We start from the raw sequence: 17056 nt of genomic DNA, 5'->3' as shown, positions 1-17056 counted from the left end.
AAAATGGAATTGGATAAACCTCCCACCCGCCAAACCCCGAAAACGAAGTCTCACACAAAAAAATGGCAGCCCCCTCGAAGCTCTTGTGCTACAGAGGAACCACCACTTCTCCCTCTCTCTCCAAAACTCTCTCTCTCCTCTCTTCCCCATTTCCAATTCCCACATATTTCTCTCGCAGTCTCCGCACTCCTTCCCTTTCTCTCCACACTTCTCTTCACACTCTTCCTCGCTTCGTTTCCCGCCTCCCTGCCAACAAATTCAAGATCTCCTCCACAGCAGATGACCAACAACAACAAGAAGGCGATGGCGAAGAGGAGGAGGAGCTCGTTGACGAGTCCGACGGCGGCGGCGGCGAGTTATTGACGGCCGACGTCGATGACCTGGAAGAAGACGCTCGATACTTAGTTGAAGAGTTCTCTTCCTCTTTGTCCACCCAACTCAGAATTGGTGTGTTTTTTCTTGCGAATGGAAAAACCCAGTTCATAATTTGATTGCATTTGCAAAACCCAATTCGTAATTCGATCGAGTTATTCCGAAAGCTGCTGAATTTTTCCCAAAATTTCTGCTTTAAGTAGTGGGTGTCAAAATATTTATTTTAAAAAGATTTTCATTAAGAATTTTACTCCTTTAAACTTTGACAAAATAGTGAACTTGGGTTTTGGTGGAATTTTCTCGTTTAGTTTGGGATTGTTGATGGCTAAGTTTCTAATGTGTCTTGATGGTTTCAGAAGATGACAAAGATGACCAAGAAAAAGTTGGTCGAAAGCAGAGGAATCAGAAAAGTTCAGTTAAAACTGTGAGTATCTTCTCATGGTTATTTCATTATTTATTTATTCAGAAGAAACTAATGAGAGTTCATGTTTGGTTAATGCTCACGGATAATGGTATTACCGATATCCTTCTAAAATTTTGGTGTTATTAAGATTGAGATGTCAGAACCATAAAGCATATTCGAGCTGCTATTAAGAATGAGATATCAGAACCATAAACTGTAAGAAGTTAGTTAAAACTTGCAACAGATGTAGGGTGCCCGAGGTCTCCAGGCATGACCAAGCTAGTTTAAATGAGTTCAAGATCTTCACGTTACAGTGGTTACCATGCTTTCAGCACTTAGGACCGTAGGCCCTTTATCTTAGGAATTGACAAAAATAAATATACTTCACTTGAAAGATCATAAGTAGGTGGGTTCACTTGAAAGATCATAAGTAGGTGGGACTTCAAAAAATTACTGCAGCCATTGTTTTGATTAATCGTTTTTCGCAAATAGGTATCATGAGCAATTTTTTGGAGTGAGACTTTGCATATGCCCTCAGTTCTGTTTATCTTATACTTCTGGAGAACTTTATTATATTTTTCTTTTTATATTCCAAGTGTACTGTTGATTATAGGATCAAATCAAATATTATTTTCCAATGATGTAAGTTGGGGAGTCATTGTGTTGGAATGAAGGAAAACAATAACTCTCTAAACCTTTCAAATTTCAATTACAGATCCCTGACCATCTTCTTCCAAGGGTTGCAATTGTTGGAAGACCGAATGTTGGCAAATCAGCATTATTTAATCGTCTTGTCTCGGTACTTACCAGAATCTGCCCTTTCATTTTCTAGTCATCATCAATTCTTTTATACAATTAACAATTTCAAGCTTCCAGATGTAACTATATCTATGTTTGTACCTCTATAAATTGACTTCCCTTCTGCTTTCCTTTTCCTATTTCTATATTTGTTATGTATCCCAGGGGAACAAGGCAATTGTAGTGGATGAGCCAGGGGTTACTAGGGATCGCCTGTATGGTAGATCCTTTTGGGGTGACCATGAATTTATGGTGGTGGATACTGGTGGTGTACTTACAGTTTCAAAGTCCCAGGCTAATGTCATGGAAGAATTAGCTATTTCAACAACCATTGGTATGGATGGAATCCCACTTGCCTCAAGGGAGGCAGCTGTTGCTAGGATGCCCTCAATGATCGAGAAACAAGCTACTGCTGCTGTTGAAGAATCATCTGTCATTATATTCCTCGTTGATGGCCAGGTACAGTTTTTGGTAACTACATGCAGGACAACTGCAATGTGCCTTTTAGTTTCGGCTTTCTGCTTCTTTGTGTTGAAAAAGAATATAACCTTAAATTCCTTTGAAATTCTAAATATATTCATATTCAAGCATTGGCAAGTGATACTGGTCCGAAAACTTTTTAAAAGTTAACAAGTACATTTTAATATTGAAAATACTGAATAAAGTTGATCGTAGAAATTGTACAATAGTATAAAATTACACATGATACAGGTTTACGATAATAAGGTGGAGGAAGTCAATTGACCTTTTTTTTTTTTTTCAAGACTTGACTTTTGGATGTCATTAAATAGCTTGGTTTTGGCGATCTGTGTGAAAGACTTTTAAATTTCTTTTAAGTGCAATTGATTTGATTGGTGGGACTTTGAGTTGAGTGCAACGTGGTTTTGCTTGAGTTATGTCGTTTTGATTATGATAGATTTTCCCATCATGCTACTTGTACTGTTATTCCTTTTTTCTTTTTTCTTTTTTTTGACAAAATAGATATTGATATTCCCAGGAATAGTTGAATTTGTCAAAAACTGTTCATGAGGTTGAGCAATATGATTACAAAAGTTCCTAAAACTTTGTTTTCAATTGATAACCATTTTATATTGTTTCAATGTCTTTGCAATGATAACCATATTGTACAGATGATATGAGTTTATATAAGTATGTATTTGAACTTTTGAAGGTTTTTAAATTAAAACATACTTTGGTGAATATTGGGTTTATAATAGTAAAGATTTTAGTACATGGTATTGACAGTGTTAAACAGGCAGGTCTAACTGCAGCAGATGAGGAAATTTCAGATTGGCTACGTAAAAACTTCTCAGATAAGTACATCATTCTTGCAGTTAACAAGTGTGAATCTCCACGTAAAGGGATCATGCAAGCATCAGAATTTTGGTCATTGGGGTAAGCTAAACTCTTGTCCATTTTGTTCACGTATGTTACTTTACTAAATTTTGAGAAAAGGGTTCTGGTTAAATGTTTTTATTTTCTTGTAAAAAGTAAAACTGATAAATAGTAATGTCTTCAGGGTACCTTGGTTTTTCTTCAATACATAATAACATAGGATTGGATAGTAAATTTTTCTATTTCTTTCTTACTACACCTGGGGTGTGGATTATAGGTGTAGGGTTGTGCTAAGGTGATGCATGATAGCATTATCCTGGGTGTAAATATTTTTATTTTTTTGTTATGTCTGATACACTTTTCACCGATATAGTCTTGTAAATGTTTCAATTTGGCCCTGCTTTATTACCAACTTGGACAAGACTCTAAAGACACAAGAAAAAGGGTAAATAATCAAAAGGAAAATTTGACATATCTCGCAAGTTTCAAGCCGTACTAATCTGTTTGTTTATAATTAGGCTTGTGAATATTGAACTGTCCTGATAAGAAAAAACAAGAACTAATGCTAGGATAAATCTTTATTGTTCCGATAAAAAAAAACTCAAGACACATTTCAATTCTCTAGTGGACACAGAATAGGATACTAATATTAATTTATGAAAGGTACGGTTTTTGGTTGGTTGACCAGGTTTTCACCACTTCCTATATCTGCTATATCTGGAACTGGAACTGGAGAGCTTCTTGATCTTGTGTGTTCAGGGCTGAAAAAGAATGAGGTTTGTATCAGTAATCACAGAAATTTTAATGTGGGTATATTAATAATTAAGTTTGACTGTCTTTTGTTGAATATTGAATTTCAATTGGCAATTGGCTTTGGCTTAACTTTGCCACATATTACTCACTTTTCAGAGTACTATGAGCTTGTGAGTGAACTTTTCAGTTTCAATAGTAGAATCTTTTCATGCTTCTTGTTCTTTACTTGAATTTTTTGGTGCTTTTCGTCATCTATTAAGCCCAAAGATGAATTTCTTACCTTGTTTTATGAATATTTTCATTTCTTTATGATTTAGTTTATTATGCTTCTATATAGGACCCGGAGGATTTTGCTGAACAGGAAGAGTATGTTCCTGCAATTGCAATTGTTGGCCGACCAAATGTTGGTAAAAGTAGCATTTTGAATGCATTGGTTCGAGAGGACAGGACAATTGTTAGCCCAGTCAGTGGAACAACCCGTGATGCTATTGATATGGAATTTACTGGACCAGATGGACAGGTTTGATTGGTTTACAATTTACATTCTACTATACCACCTATTGTTGACAGTTATTACAAAAAATCTGTTATGTAACATGATTAATCTGAAACTGAAGAATCAGCAAATAACACTTCAGATTCGGTGATTTTAATACCATTATTTATCTCCATATTAACTGACGTTATATATAAGTTTCCTTTTTGGATTTCTGCCTAGGAATGTCGAGAGACTTTGTAATGAAATCAATGATTAGCAAAACTTTGACTGCATACTTGTATGTCGAGACTGAACCATGAATCTGATCTCTAGCATAAGCTGTTCATTTACTTGAATTTCATTATTCTTCTTTTACTGAATTCAAGTACTGATTTTGTTGACTGAATCATGGAATTGGGTCTACAAAAGAGCCTTGCCACTTTCAAGTTGTTCAAGCTCAGATAGCTAAAGCTTGTTCGTTTATTTTCCTCTGCCTGTTGGTGTGTGCTTTTATGCTGGATTTTCATTCTGTTTGGTATTGACACATGGAAATTATTCTAACAGTAGGCGGTCTAGAAATTAATTCTTTGCCGATAGATATATCGAAATCCTTTTTGCCTCTCTTTTAACTTCTCTGTCTTATCTGTTTTCCCCTTCCCTTTGTCTTCTTCTCTTTCTCTCCATCTTCTCCTTCTGTCTATTGATTCTGCATCTTGATCCTAGGAGTTGCATCAAGGCCAATTTTGAGCCTGTTTACGCAAGCTCAAGTGTAGGTACAGCTCTGTTATCGACATACCAAGCCGAGCTCAAACAAGTAATAGCTTGGTTCGGATCAACTTATATGCACTCCTAATTAGGATCCTAAAGCTATTTTGGTTCACATGCTTGAAATATTAGCGGACAACTGTCAGAACAATTATCTATTACTGATTCCCTCTTGATGTTAAGACAATACATTATTGATATTCAAATTTACTTGGATACTTATAATTGCAACATTATTTTTTTTTTTTCCTTATCTTGCAGAAATTCAAACTAATTGATACTGCTGGAATCAGAAGAAGAGCCGTCGTTGCTTCATCAGGTAGCATGACAGAGGCTTTATCGGTAAATCGAGCATTTCGTGCCATTCGTCGTTCTGATGTTGTGGCTCTTGTCATTGAGGCCCTGGCTTGTATCACAGAACAGGTACTTTGTCCATTCTTCTTGAGTTATCATTGCCTACAGTTTCCTGCCCGCGTGTGCGCATGGTTACAAAAGTACAAACTAAGTCAGATATTGATTAATGTTTGAAACTTTAGTTTGTACAAATCCAATACATTAATCACATCCAAGCGAAACCAAAATTTGAAAAGAAAAATTAAGTTAAGGTGGACAAACTTCTCAAAATAATCATGATATAACTTTATGGATGTTTTAGCTATATGCTGAATCTTTTTCACAGGAGGATTTCTCCATTTTCTAGGAATCTCAGCTCGTCTTTTCTGGTATAGTAATTGTAAGAAAAATACTGTGTAAATGGAATCACATTCCTCTCCATACCCTAGCAGATTTGAAAGGCAGTTTCATTCATGCCAATCTAGCACTTTGCACATGTGATGCATGTGAACGGAAATAGAATTTCTATTGAGCTTAAGGAAGTTGCGGTTTTCTTGAAATGATTTGAGCTTTTTGTGTGCCTTCTTGGTGGCTGTTCTAGTTTTATCTTGTCGGTGGTTTTAAAATAAGTTTCAATGAACAAACTTTTGCATATTTTTCTCTAAATCTTCAAGAGTGAAAAAAGCTTTTCTTTTCTCAATTTTTAAGGATTTTAATTTTATTTTTGTAGGTATAGCTTCTATATAAAATTTGAAATTTAAACGGCATCTTGGAATTTCAATGAAATGAGATGTTTACTTTCCACAAGTAGATTTCTTTTAACTATATTTCCTTCTGTATTGAACTCCTAGGATTGCAAGATTGCTGAGAGGATAGAAAGAGAAGGCAAAGGTTGCCTGATAGTTGTAAACAAATGGGATACCGTACCAAATAAAAACCAGCAGACTGCAACATACTATGAGCAGGATGTCAGGGAGAAGCTTCGTATCCTTGGTTGGGCGCCTATTGTATATTCAACTGCAATAGCTGGTCAGAGTGTTGATAAGTACGTTCTGAAACAGCATCTCTTTTATAGCTTAACTTGCATCATAGTTGCATTCTTCAGCTAACTTCTTGTAAACCCCAAGAATTCGTTTCATATTTGCTGATATTTTTGGCTTGTGGAGTGGCTTTAGGATTATTGATGCTGCTAGCACAGTTGAGAAAGAAAGATCAAGAAGGCTTAGTACTTCTGTAGTAAACCAAGTGGTCCAGGAAGCACTAGCTTTTAAATCACCACCGAGGACACGAGGTGGCAAAAGAGGCCGCATTTATTACTGCACTCAGGTACTTGTTTTGTGCAGGACTCTTACATTCCTGTTCATTACATATCTTCCCAAGTGACACCCTTGTTTATGAAAACTTTGGATGTTACCGTCCACAAGATTACGAGAAGTTATTGGAATAAACATTAACGATGTGCCTATCTTTATGGTAGTATCTGTTCTTTTGAACTTGCATTGCCTGTCATAAACAACATATCCGGTATTTTCTTATGAACATAGCAATAGATTGTGTATTTACTTTGTTTCATGTACAGGCAGCTATAAGGCCGCCAACATTTGTGTTCTTTGTCAATGATTCAAAACTTTTCCCCGAGACATACCGGCGTTATATGGAGAAGCAACTCCGTTCAGATGCTGGGTTTTTAGGCACTCCAATTCGGCTTCTATGGTCTAACAGGAGAAAAACAGAAAAAGAGGAAGGTCAGTTCTGATATAGCCTGTTGTAACGCTCACACATACATTTTTCTTGCATGCATGCCTACATGAATTTCCTTGTTTTTGTGATGATTGAATGCCGAAGAAGACAAATAATCACCTTTAAGGACCGTAAAATCATATGTTTGCAGGAAGAGCTGCAATGCGAGCACAGGCAAATCTTGTGCCAAGTGACCAAAAATTGGAGTTAGCTACATGAAGCATTTGTCATATCATCTCATAACCAGCAAGGGATTTGTTTTGGAAAGGCTTTGTGCACAGGGGAAACTAGTTAATATCAGATGCCGAAGTAAACTTTCAATGTGGTTGATGTAAAACTGTTCTCCAGTTCATGCTTCGGACTTGGTAGTAGGAAGAATTTTCGATGCAACCAACCCATCCTACGGAAAAGGACTGTAATTTCATGTATGTACCCAAGTTTTGATGGCTTGGACCTGTAAGTTAGGCCTTTGAATTGTAATTTGAAATCAATGTAAATAACAAATATGATACGAAGATCCAGACGTAGAGGATGTCATCGATGATCAGCGCATGCTTAATCCCATCTCCTCCTGATCCCGTCTCCTAAACTATTTAGACATTTAACATCGAATATATTGTGTTCCATTAACTAATGGCTTCAAGGGAAATGAAAGTTAAACTTAACCAAATGGTTTTGACATGTACATGCGATAACCTATCAAGTGCTGATGGTGAGAAATGAAGGAATTCCACTTCCAGGCGGATATATTTTGACGATATTACAGGTAGCCTCGTTATGAAACATGGCCATCAGATTCCGTCTGAAGCCGATTATGTGCAGAAACCTGAGATCGAAAACTAGGTAAAGGAAATGCTAACTTCTGGCATGTATTATCCGGGCAGAGCCAGGCAGCAGTCTTGTTGCTTCTTTGGGCCTGTCCTATTAATTCACAGTTGAACAAATTCAGCTCATTCCTGGCTTCAATCATCGATTCATAAGAATAAAAACAACAATAACAAAGCCTTATCCCACCAAGTGGGGTTGGTTGTATGGATCCTAAAACGTCATTGAGCTCAGTGTTGTGCCATGTCTTCCGTTAGATCCAAGTACTCCAAGTCTTTTCTTAGAATCTCTTTCCAAGTCTTCTTAGGTCTTCCTCTACCCCTTCGGCCCTGAACGTCTGTAGGCCTTCGTTTCGCATATCCAAACAGAAGAATAAAAACAAAGATGCTTTCGAAAAAGTATGTTCCTTCTGTTTAAACTTCTCAAGTCTCACTCAAATAATTTGAACAAATGTAGTTTAGGAAAAATAATAAAAGACGATAGTCAGTCCCGAAAGGAATTTATGACAAGAATTTATGTAAATGAGGAGGTTCTGAAATTGAATCTGAAAATCAGAGATACTTGGCCAACCAAGGTAGCTCCTTGTTGTCTTTGAGTGCAAACGCCACATCGTCACTGAAACACAGACATTTCAAAATCATATCAGCAACGAGGCCGTTGCAACTACTAAGGTCACGAAAGCCTACGGACAAGCAACCCGAGTCTAACCAGTTGCTGCAATGCTAGGACTGGGCAGTGGACAGACAAACTAACCTTGGAAAGTTGAGCTGCAACTTCTGCAACCTGTGCTTTGCTCCTGATTCACACAAAATAATTCTGCATTCGCCGAGCTTACAACTGCCAAAAACAATACAAATGAGATATATCACATAATGTAAGTATAAAAAAAACTAAATCGGTGCTAACTCTAGAAATTAAACTCCAATCGTTCGTTCTCAGTGAATATTCTTAAGAAGACAATTGCAGATACAAATAACATCATCCTTTTGCAAGGATCAGTCTGAACAAAGGGCCTCAGTCATAAATGTTACGTCCAAAATGCACAAGAAACAAAAACACTTGTTTTAAAACGGAATATATCATATTTTGACCATTGCTCCAAATGAAAGGCCTAAGAATAAGCTTGGGATTGCACTAAAAAGTTTGTAAAACTCGCAATATTCTCTTAGTCAAAAGCCAAAACTGGTGCAGTTGGACAAACACTCACAAGACAATAAGAAACAGAGGAGATCAATAAACAACTATGTTCCTACGTATGAATGTATGTAGAGAAGAATTAAAATCATAACACGTCTTACCCTATCCTTAATAGTGTGTCATGTCCAGGAAATGCTTCTCCATTGCTGGTACAGAGACATGAGACAGTCATTGCCAACTGCAACGAAAAAAACATAACTAGAATGAAAACACTATTACATACAGATTAATCATAAACCTCCAGCACTGAAAGTCTACAGCGAAGGCATCAAAGAGACTGGCAAACTAAAAAATAAAAACAAAATGATGTCTACTTATATTATACTTCACCTTTTCAAAAGTAGTTTCTCCCATTCCTGTTTTATACAGTTCATACACCATAGCAGTCAAAAATACTTTACTCAGTTTGGAACAAGTTTTCATCACCTGCAAGGACAAAAACAAAGACAAGAGTTAACATTAATATAGAATAAGTTTGAACAGCAGAAATCATTGTTTATCAACAATTTGGCATAAGTTAACTCACTTGAATATGAGGTGCCTGGAACATTTCTTGGATGGCTGCTTCAACCTCTGCCATACCAACAAGGGTTTTTCCTGCAAAGTGGAAACATATAAATCCTGTAAGCGACGAGAAAAAAGCTTCACAAGAAAATTAATAACTTTAATTCCTTGGTTGAATTATCTCAAGATTATTGGTTAAGAGGCTGCTTATTCAATATGTTCCAGAATGATACATTAGGAATATAATTGAATTTCCTGTATATTTTGAGGAGGTCCCAATATGGGGCCATTTTGGAGGAGAGAGGCAAATCAAAATTCCCTTGAGAAAGAGCTTGTGTATCTCTAGAACCAAATTATCCACTTCAATGCATCAATTAAAATCAAATGTTTCGTGTCCTTGATCTAACAAAGGTGCAAATTAAAATATTCATACCAAGCAAATCAAATTTACAACTATTGTGCATGAATGATTGACATATCTTCCCAGTTCCCAGTTTCTAGTGATCAAGAAGTCCTCAAGTAGAAACACAATACTTATATTTCAAGACAGATTGGAGAATGAAAGGTTTTTAGTTTTACTGCACAAGTATCAAGTGATGATCGTGGATGGTTAAAGTATCACTCTATGTTCTGTTCATGTGGTAAGTGGAAACTAAAAGCCGAGATTAGTTATTACTTATTAGTTTGAACTAAATGAAAGCAATAAGTTGAGAGTTCAAAAGTGTGAATTGTGATTGAAAGCACTCACTGTTTCCAAAATTTGCAGGACATTGACAAATACGAATAAGTTAAGATATTTCTCCCTACTAGATCATTCCAGGAATTGAAGCTTATCAAACATAGTGATAGAAGTTGAAGGGAGAGCGGGGAGTGTAGGACAGATTACCAAAATAACAAAGCAAGGATCTTTCAGTTCAAGTTTCCTACTTTAAAGGAGTTGTTCCTCATTGTTTACCTTGCACCATCAATCAATTTACGAATACGCTAGCCTGATAAATCAATGGTTAAAGTTCAATACCTTCAGATGCATCATTAGGGGTTGAGGCTAGTTTCTTTAGTCGATAATCTGTGATTTCTGCTGCACGCCTGCATATCTCCAGTGCACGACGTGCATCCCCTGAAATAGCTGCCACCTGAATATACATTCAAATCATAGGCTGAGTGTCCAGTGCGAGCATCCAGTAATGACTTTATAAAGTTTATGATGAAACAGAGAACATACGACTCACCTTTCTTGAAGCGAACTCTATAGCTTGTTGTTTAAATGCATTAATTCCTTTAAGGCGGCTCGAAACTATTTCTTGAAGTTGTTGGTAATTATAGGGGCCAAAGCAAAGCCTTTGGATTCCCATACGACTTGAAATACGAGGAAGCAACTTCTCAGGAAGATCCATGGTATTTGCTATGCCTGAACCGGTTTTTTATTATGACAAGTTAATGCTCCAGTCATATAAAATCTCATAGTCATCATCATTATTTTTGCAAGAACTGTTTCTTTTTTTTTTTCAACTTGCCTTTCTGTATTTGAGTATCCATTTATCTCAGAAAAGAAGGATCACTGTGAGATAAAAGAGTGCAATCATCATTCAACAAGGATGTGTATTGGAGATAAAGTTTACCTATTACAACTAACTTTGAGTGTGGCTTAGTAGGCCAGTCAAGAATGTTGTATAGAACCTGAAACCAAAAAAGAACTTGTATATTTCAAGAATACACATAGTAAAACAATCTATACCATATATAACTGCATGACTGGGATAATATTTAACAAATATTCACATCACAAAATGCAGAGACTGCTAACTGATAGACTGATAGGAGAAAAAGTAGTTACCGACTGGTTTCTGGTCAGGAGAAGATCGAGTTCATCAATGAGAAGAATACAAGGCTTGTCATCTTCTTTACCAATTTTCTTGCCTTCAGAGAACCGCTCATTTAGCAAGTGGAGAGCCTTTTTCCAACCAACTCTGTGCCCACTTAACGCTTCATATATAACCTGTGAGAAACACAACAAGTATTACAAGGTAACAATGGCATGCCAGCATGATAAGGTAATACAGGTCTAAATATAATTTTTACCCTGTAGATGTTCTCTGGTGATGCCAACTTTAGACCATTTATCTCCACAAAACAGTAGGGTCTTATACTTCCGGCATCAACTTCAGACCTTAGATTCTTCATTACTGCTAGCACACTCATTGTCTGCAGTTACAGAAAGATACAACAAGAATAAGTGAAACTCATATCATGCATCATAAGTACATAAAAGAAATTTATAGGCAACGTCACAAACACTTATCAACGGATCGTACTTTGCCAGTTCCAGGAACACCATGAATGTACAGGCAACGTCCCAAACACTTATCATCAGAGATAGAATCTTTGATAAATGCAGTTATTTCCAACATTTCTCTGCATGCAAGCAGGTCATTATTACAAACAATGTTACAATAATACAAATAAAAGAAGAAAAAAAACCTTTAACGAATGACTCTCACATACTTATCCCTGCAAGGCAAAGACTTAGGCAAGGATGACAGCAGAAGTGCTGCCTTTGCTATTTCAAGATCAGTCTGCTTGTGGCATCTTACGTGCTCTGGGATTTTCTTCATTCCTATCTTTTGAAGTCCAAAGAACCGCCCCTTCTGTGAATTCTGTAGATACACAATTGAATAGTTTAGTTTGAGGGAGAATACAAACTAAATCCCAGGTATGAGATGGAAGGTAGGGTCCATACTGCAGCCAACTCATGAGCTCGAAATGGTTTAGCTAGTATACTTTTTATGCTTTCCTCGTCATAGTCCATGTCTTCTGAATCAAAGTCCAAGTCTTTGCCAACTTTCCAATCTTCATCACTTCCAGCTTCATCATCCTCCTACCAAATTGTTAAAACCCGTAAATTTCAACTCAATTTCAATCCATTTGGATTTATGTAGTATGTTCAATGCTGCTTCTCATTGCCTGAAACACTTACCCCTTCACCGTCATCAACTTCAGCAAGACGCTTGAAGCTGTGCCAATGAATATCATATTCATATTCACATAGAAAAACATCATCCCCTTCATTGCTTGCTTTGGCATATTCTTTAGGATTCATCACAAAACAATGTCGAAGAATAGATTCCATCTGTGAAAATATAAATTCATCATAGAAATTTTATAAGTTAATGAAATAGCTACCAAAAATGTTGAAGAATAGATTCCATGTTAGACGGCACAAAAAGCATGCCCTCCAGTGCAGAAATGAAAGAGGCACTTCACCAAAAAGTTACCAGTCAAAGACATACCACTTCATTCGCATATCGAGTTGTTAAATTGCAATGGTTCAGTATAGGACTTCTGCTAAAAATTGCACCTATTGCTTAACCTTCCAACTTTCCAATGTCTTCTAAGCTCCAAGAATGCAAATCACCGCAGACTAGCCTTTCCCTCTTAGAAAAGCCCAAAATAAATTTAGAGATATCCAGTAAGAACCCCACCTTTAGAATGTTCTGCCAGCTTTAAATATCTTTAGGAGCTATCTAAAGGAAGGAAAACTAGTGGTATACAAGCCTATTCGACTACCCTAGCTGCTTCAGCTTCAGCACTCGAATTTTTGATATTCCTTTTTTGGTCTTAAGAATGTTGGTTTTAAGAATGAGTGATTGCCCTTCTCCGAACCTTACTGCCCAACCTGAAAGCGGACAGCTAATGCAGTCCCCAGAAAAAGCTGATTTGAGGATGAGGAATTTGCACTCCAACCAGCTTTCTTCCTTTACCTAAAACTAGTGGTATACAAGCCTATTCGACTACACCGCCCCCCCCCCCCCCCCCAACACCCCAAAACACAAAAATAAAAAAATAACACTAAACTTTACTAAGACCACATAGTCAATCGTTTCTCTGAGATCCTTTCAAAATTATAAGTTACCTCTTAAACAAGAGAAGTTGCTTGATATATGGTTCTCATCTTCTCATTCACAAGTTTTTTCAACTTATTCAGCATGATCCTGTAAACTTAATCAGCATAATTCTATGAACTTAATCAGCAAAGTTTTGCAAACTTAATCACCACAATATTATAAACTGAGTCTGCCTTTGCACCAGAGTATGACTTCATGGAAGACCAACTCCAACTTTCTCCATAAGGAAAATGAAGGTATACTCAATTTTGTACTATTTTGAACTCATAAGATACTAATAGAAATCGCCTGCCAATAAAAGTAGTCAAAACTGCACAACCTGACGCGTTTGAAATGCAGGCGGGTCACAAGGAAAAAGAAATTACTGAACATCAAAAACTAATGTGAAAATCTGTGTGCATCACTTAACTTATAAAACCAATGTGCAATCAACTCCCTTGAAACCAAGAGTTAATCCTACTTTATATGTATTGGTTTTGGCTAAATATGTTTTTATTAATCTATTTTGGCTTCTTTTTTACTCTCAGTCTAAGCATATGTCCCATAGTGGTTATTCAAACAGAAAAGGATCCTTTCATGAAGCAATCACAGCTATACAAGAAATAATTCTTACTACAACAATAATCAAGATTTGTTAGTATCTCTCACCTCAATGTCAGCAAAATCATTTGTGCGATAAATTTCTCTCCGCAAATTATGAGGTTGTCTTCCAGTTGCAGTCTCTTCTGGGATTATATACCAACGTACCCGACACCAATAGCTTCCATCTACTTCTTTCCATATGCTGCACAATTTCAAATACACAAAGCACCAAAGTCCACATGCATTACAATCAAAAAACTACAGCAAATGTCACACCGTACACAAAATTAAATCAAATTACAAATCTACCTTTCAATGTGGGCAGCCCACAAATCACTGGAGAGAAGCTTCTCCCTCAATGTTCTAACCAGCTTCTTCCCCTCTGGAGGTGTCGGAAGCTGGACCTTTCTACCCAACTTGCGAGCCTCACAAAACCAGCAAATCCAATCCCCTTCAGGAACATCCTTCAGTGGAGGTTTCAAGCATTTCAAATGAAACCCACCTAAGCAATCATCACACTCAATCATCAAAACCTTCCCAGACTTAAAGCAAACCCTACATTCCTCCACTTCATCCAAATCCTCATCCGAACTCGCATCCTCTCTCCTCCTCACATACACGTTATCCCCCACCTCAAACTCACCCCCATCATACACAACCTTCTTATAATAAACCCGTCTTTTCGGCACTGACTTAACGCTCATGCTCTCCTCAAAATTGACATTTTTCGAGGCCCTAGAACGTGTAACCACCGTGCTTTTCTGCTCCCTTTTCCTCTTCTTAATCTCCGACTGCCCTGGAGTCACAGGAGATATTGAAATTTCAACCTCGGTCAAATCAGCCTCCTCTTTATCCTTCCACATCTTGCCCTTCTCAGCAGATTTTGGGGTTTTTGCAGTTCCCGCATTTCCCCCTTTTCTTCGTGTTTTGCCCGAATCATTTCCCAATTCAAGTTGACGCGTCACGTCTTTCTTCGGCGAGTCTTCAAATAGCTTCTGGGGAGTGGCGGAACCGGCCTGCAGCGAGGCCCGGCGAGCCGACCGGCGGGGAGTCGGGGTTTGTGGAGTTGTGGGAGTTAGAGGCGGCGGTGGCTTGGAATTGGAACGCTTGGATTTCTTGGGGGACTGCAGGACCCTCTTCGGAGTGTCTGCCATGGCTGCTCAGACTCCAAGCGTGCAGAAACGAAGCCAATGTAATTGGAGAAGAAATGATTCGAGACGGACAGAGAGAAATAATTTAGGGGTTGAAAAATGGCGGGAAAATTGCTACGGAGGGAAAGTATGAGATCTGAATCTGATACGGTAACCTTGATGGCCCACCAGCTACTGCTACTTGGCCCGTTGCTCTCTTTCCCCATTTTTCAAGTCACCCTTGGAATGACAATTTTCTCCGTCGTGAGTACCCAAAGGTTACAGACTATTTGTGAAAAAAATATATATATTAATATCGTATCACAATTTTTTTTTTTTTTTTTAAGAAAACAACTAGTGATATCTACAGTTATCCATCCATTTCGAAGGTCTGGAAGACTCACAAAGACATGTCAACCTTCTCTAGTCACGAGTCTGACATCCACACCAACTTAAATCTCAATTATTTTACTGGTCACAATTGAATTTGACAATATATATTACCCTATTACATAATTACCATAAAATACAAAATAAAATTAACAAGAAAAATAAGATTTATCTATAAACTCATACCCAATAATGAAACCCCAACCATCACTTAATTTTTCTCCTTCGTTCTGCTATAGCAAAAATCCTAAGACGCTCGCATAGAGAAAAACAAGCTCTTTTTGTTGGATAAACGTTAATTTTGAAGTTTTGGATCATCTAACTAAGGCATGAATCGGTTTATGCAAGAGTTGAATTATTGGTTTATATGTCATATACTAACGTTATGATTGTTGTGGGCTGTACAAGTTTCCCAAGTCTTTTCATGTTCATTTTGGACACTATTTACCAAGGCTTCTACTTAATTTACATAACATAATCATGACATCCCGCTTTCTTTTATTGGATAACTACAGCTACATACTTTGTTTCATTGTTTTTGCATTCTTCCCGACTCTTTTCATTTGATTCTTCAATTCACCACCATTCTAACTCTCTTCATTACCCCACCACTTTCACTCTCTTCATTGCACCGCCTTCTTTTGGTTAACTTTCTTTGTAGGTTCTTCTAAAATTGAAAAAGCCAATAAAAAAAAATTATATATATATATCAACGTTTATATTTTCCATTTTTCGTTTGTCTCTCGATTTAAATTTTGTCATTTCACCTTTGTCTTAGTTTTACTTCGCAACTTTATTCCCCAAAGTACATTATTTATTACAAGAAAAGGAAAAAAAGAAACAAAAGACTTCCTATCATTTCACCTATAACCTATATATGCTTGTAGGTTATAACTTACAAAAGTCTTTAAATCATCTAAAACATAAAAAACTCAATTCATGTGCAACATACATCGTCACGCAAGGCAACTAGAGATTATCGAGCAACGCTGTAGAGGATGATGAAGACTCCATCAAAAACAACTATTGGAAGGAGAGAATGCTTTGATTTTGATTTTGATTTTTTACTTTATTTTTTTAATGGGTGTAAAGATAAGTTAACATATATATTGAAGGTTGAAGGCTTTTTAGCTAAAATGATTCCTAAGATTTGCATAACTCTTCACTTTAGTCCTTGAGATTTGAAATTCATAGAAGTGATCTCTGAGATTGTCTACCATCAATCATTTTGGTCCTTGGATGAAAAATTATGTTAAATAAGGATCAAAATGACAAAATTACCCCTCAATTTAATAAAGAATAGGCCAAAATGATTTGACCAAAATTGAGGGTATTTTTGTTATTTTATCCTTATTTTATGGAGATTTTTCTTGAAATGACCAAAATGATTGATTGTGGACAAACTCAGGAACCAATTTTATTGATTTCAAATCTCAGTGACCAAAATGAAGAGTTATGCAAGTCTCAGGAATCATTTTGGCTAAAAAGCCTATATTGAATTGGGTTTGTAAGGGTAGTTTAAGTTGTAAAATTGGGTTTAAAGAGATAT

General features: G+C 36.8%; 2 protein-coding genes and 1 non-coding gene across 3 annotated transcripts; 1 reads left to right on the top strand and 2 right to left on the bottom strand.

The window, feature by feature from the left end:
- On the top strand, positions 1-7541 carry LOC137715831 (uncharacterized). Its single transcript, XM_068455178.2, has 12 exons — positions 1-447; positions 729-796; positions 1491-1574; positions 1739-2032; positions 2829-2968; positions 3597-3684; positions 3999-4181; positions 5166-5327; positions 6089-6282; positions 6413-6563; positions 6817-6982; positions 7129-7541. Exons 1-12 carry the CDS (start codon positions 63-65, stop codon positions 7194-7196), a joined length of 1983 nt encoding a protein of 660 aa, XP_068311279.2. The 5' UTR covers positions 1-62; the 3' UTR covers positions 7197-7541.
- Positions 7542-8190: 649 nt separating this feature from the next.
- Positions 8191-15262, bottom strand: LOC137716290 (origin of replication complex subunit 1A). The gene is made up of 16 exons (XM_068455725.2): positions 14297-15262; positions 14054-14189; positions 12478-12630; positions 12241-12378; positions 12006-12157; positions 11816-11915; positions 11583-11705; positions 11338-11499; positions 11123-11180; positions 10733-10911; positions 10522-10636; positions 9526-9596; positions 9330-9425; positions 9101-9177; positions 8556-8639; positions 8191-8417 (listed from the first exon to the last, which is right to left on the bottom strand). The coding sequence occupies exons 1-16, from the start codon at positions 15139-15141 to the stop codon at positions 8354-8356; spliced, it is 2553 nt and encodes an 850-aa protein (XP_068311826.2). The 5' UTR covers positions 15142-15262; the 3' UTR covers positions 8191-8353.
- Positions 12493-12570, bottom strand: LOC137716659 (small nucleolar RNA snoR28). The gene has a single exon (XR_011065724.2). It is a non-coding gene; the product is annotated as a small nucleolar RNA snoR28 (small nucleolar RNA).
- Positions 15263-17056: the final 1794 nt, after the last annotated feature.

The sequence above is a fragment of the Pyrus communis genome, chromosome 3 (assembly GCF_041283825.1).
Source record: "Pyrus communis isolate YQ-2024b chromosome 3, ASM4128382v1, whole genome shotgun sequence".
Lineage (NCBI taxonomy): Eukaryota > Viridiplantae > Streptophyta > Magnoliopsida > Rosales > Rosaceae > Pyrus > Pyrus communis.
The sequence above is the reverse complement of the archived record's forward strand: the minus strand, read 5'-3'. Positions and strand labels throughout refer to the sequence as shown.

Coding starts and splice junctions, on each gene's coding strand:
- LOC137715831 (XM_068455178.2), top strand. CDS start 63: ATGGCAGCCCCCTCGAAGCTCTTGTGCTACAGAGGAACCACCACTTCT. Junction 448..728: donor GTCCACCCAACTCAGAATTG/GTGTGTTTTTTC, acceptor TGATGGTTTCAG/AAGATGACAAAGATGACCAA. Junction 6,983..7,128: donor AAAAACAGAAAAAGAGGAAG/GTCAGTTCTGAT, acceptor ATATGTTTGCAG/GAAGAGCTGCAATGCGAGCA.
- LOC137716290 (XM_068455725.2), bottom strand. CDS start 15,141: ATGGCAGACACTCCGAAGAGGGTCCTGCAGTCCCCCAAGAAATCCAAG. Junction 10,637..10,732: donor TAGAGTTCGCTTCAAGAAAG/GTGAGTCGTATG, acceptor ATGTATATTCAG/GTGGCAGCTATTTCAGGGGA. Junction 9,426..9,525: donor TCCAGGCACCTCATATTCAA/GTGAGTTAACTT, acceptor TTGTCCTTGCAG/GTGATGAAAACTTGTTCCAA.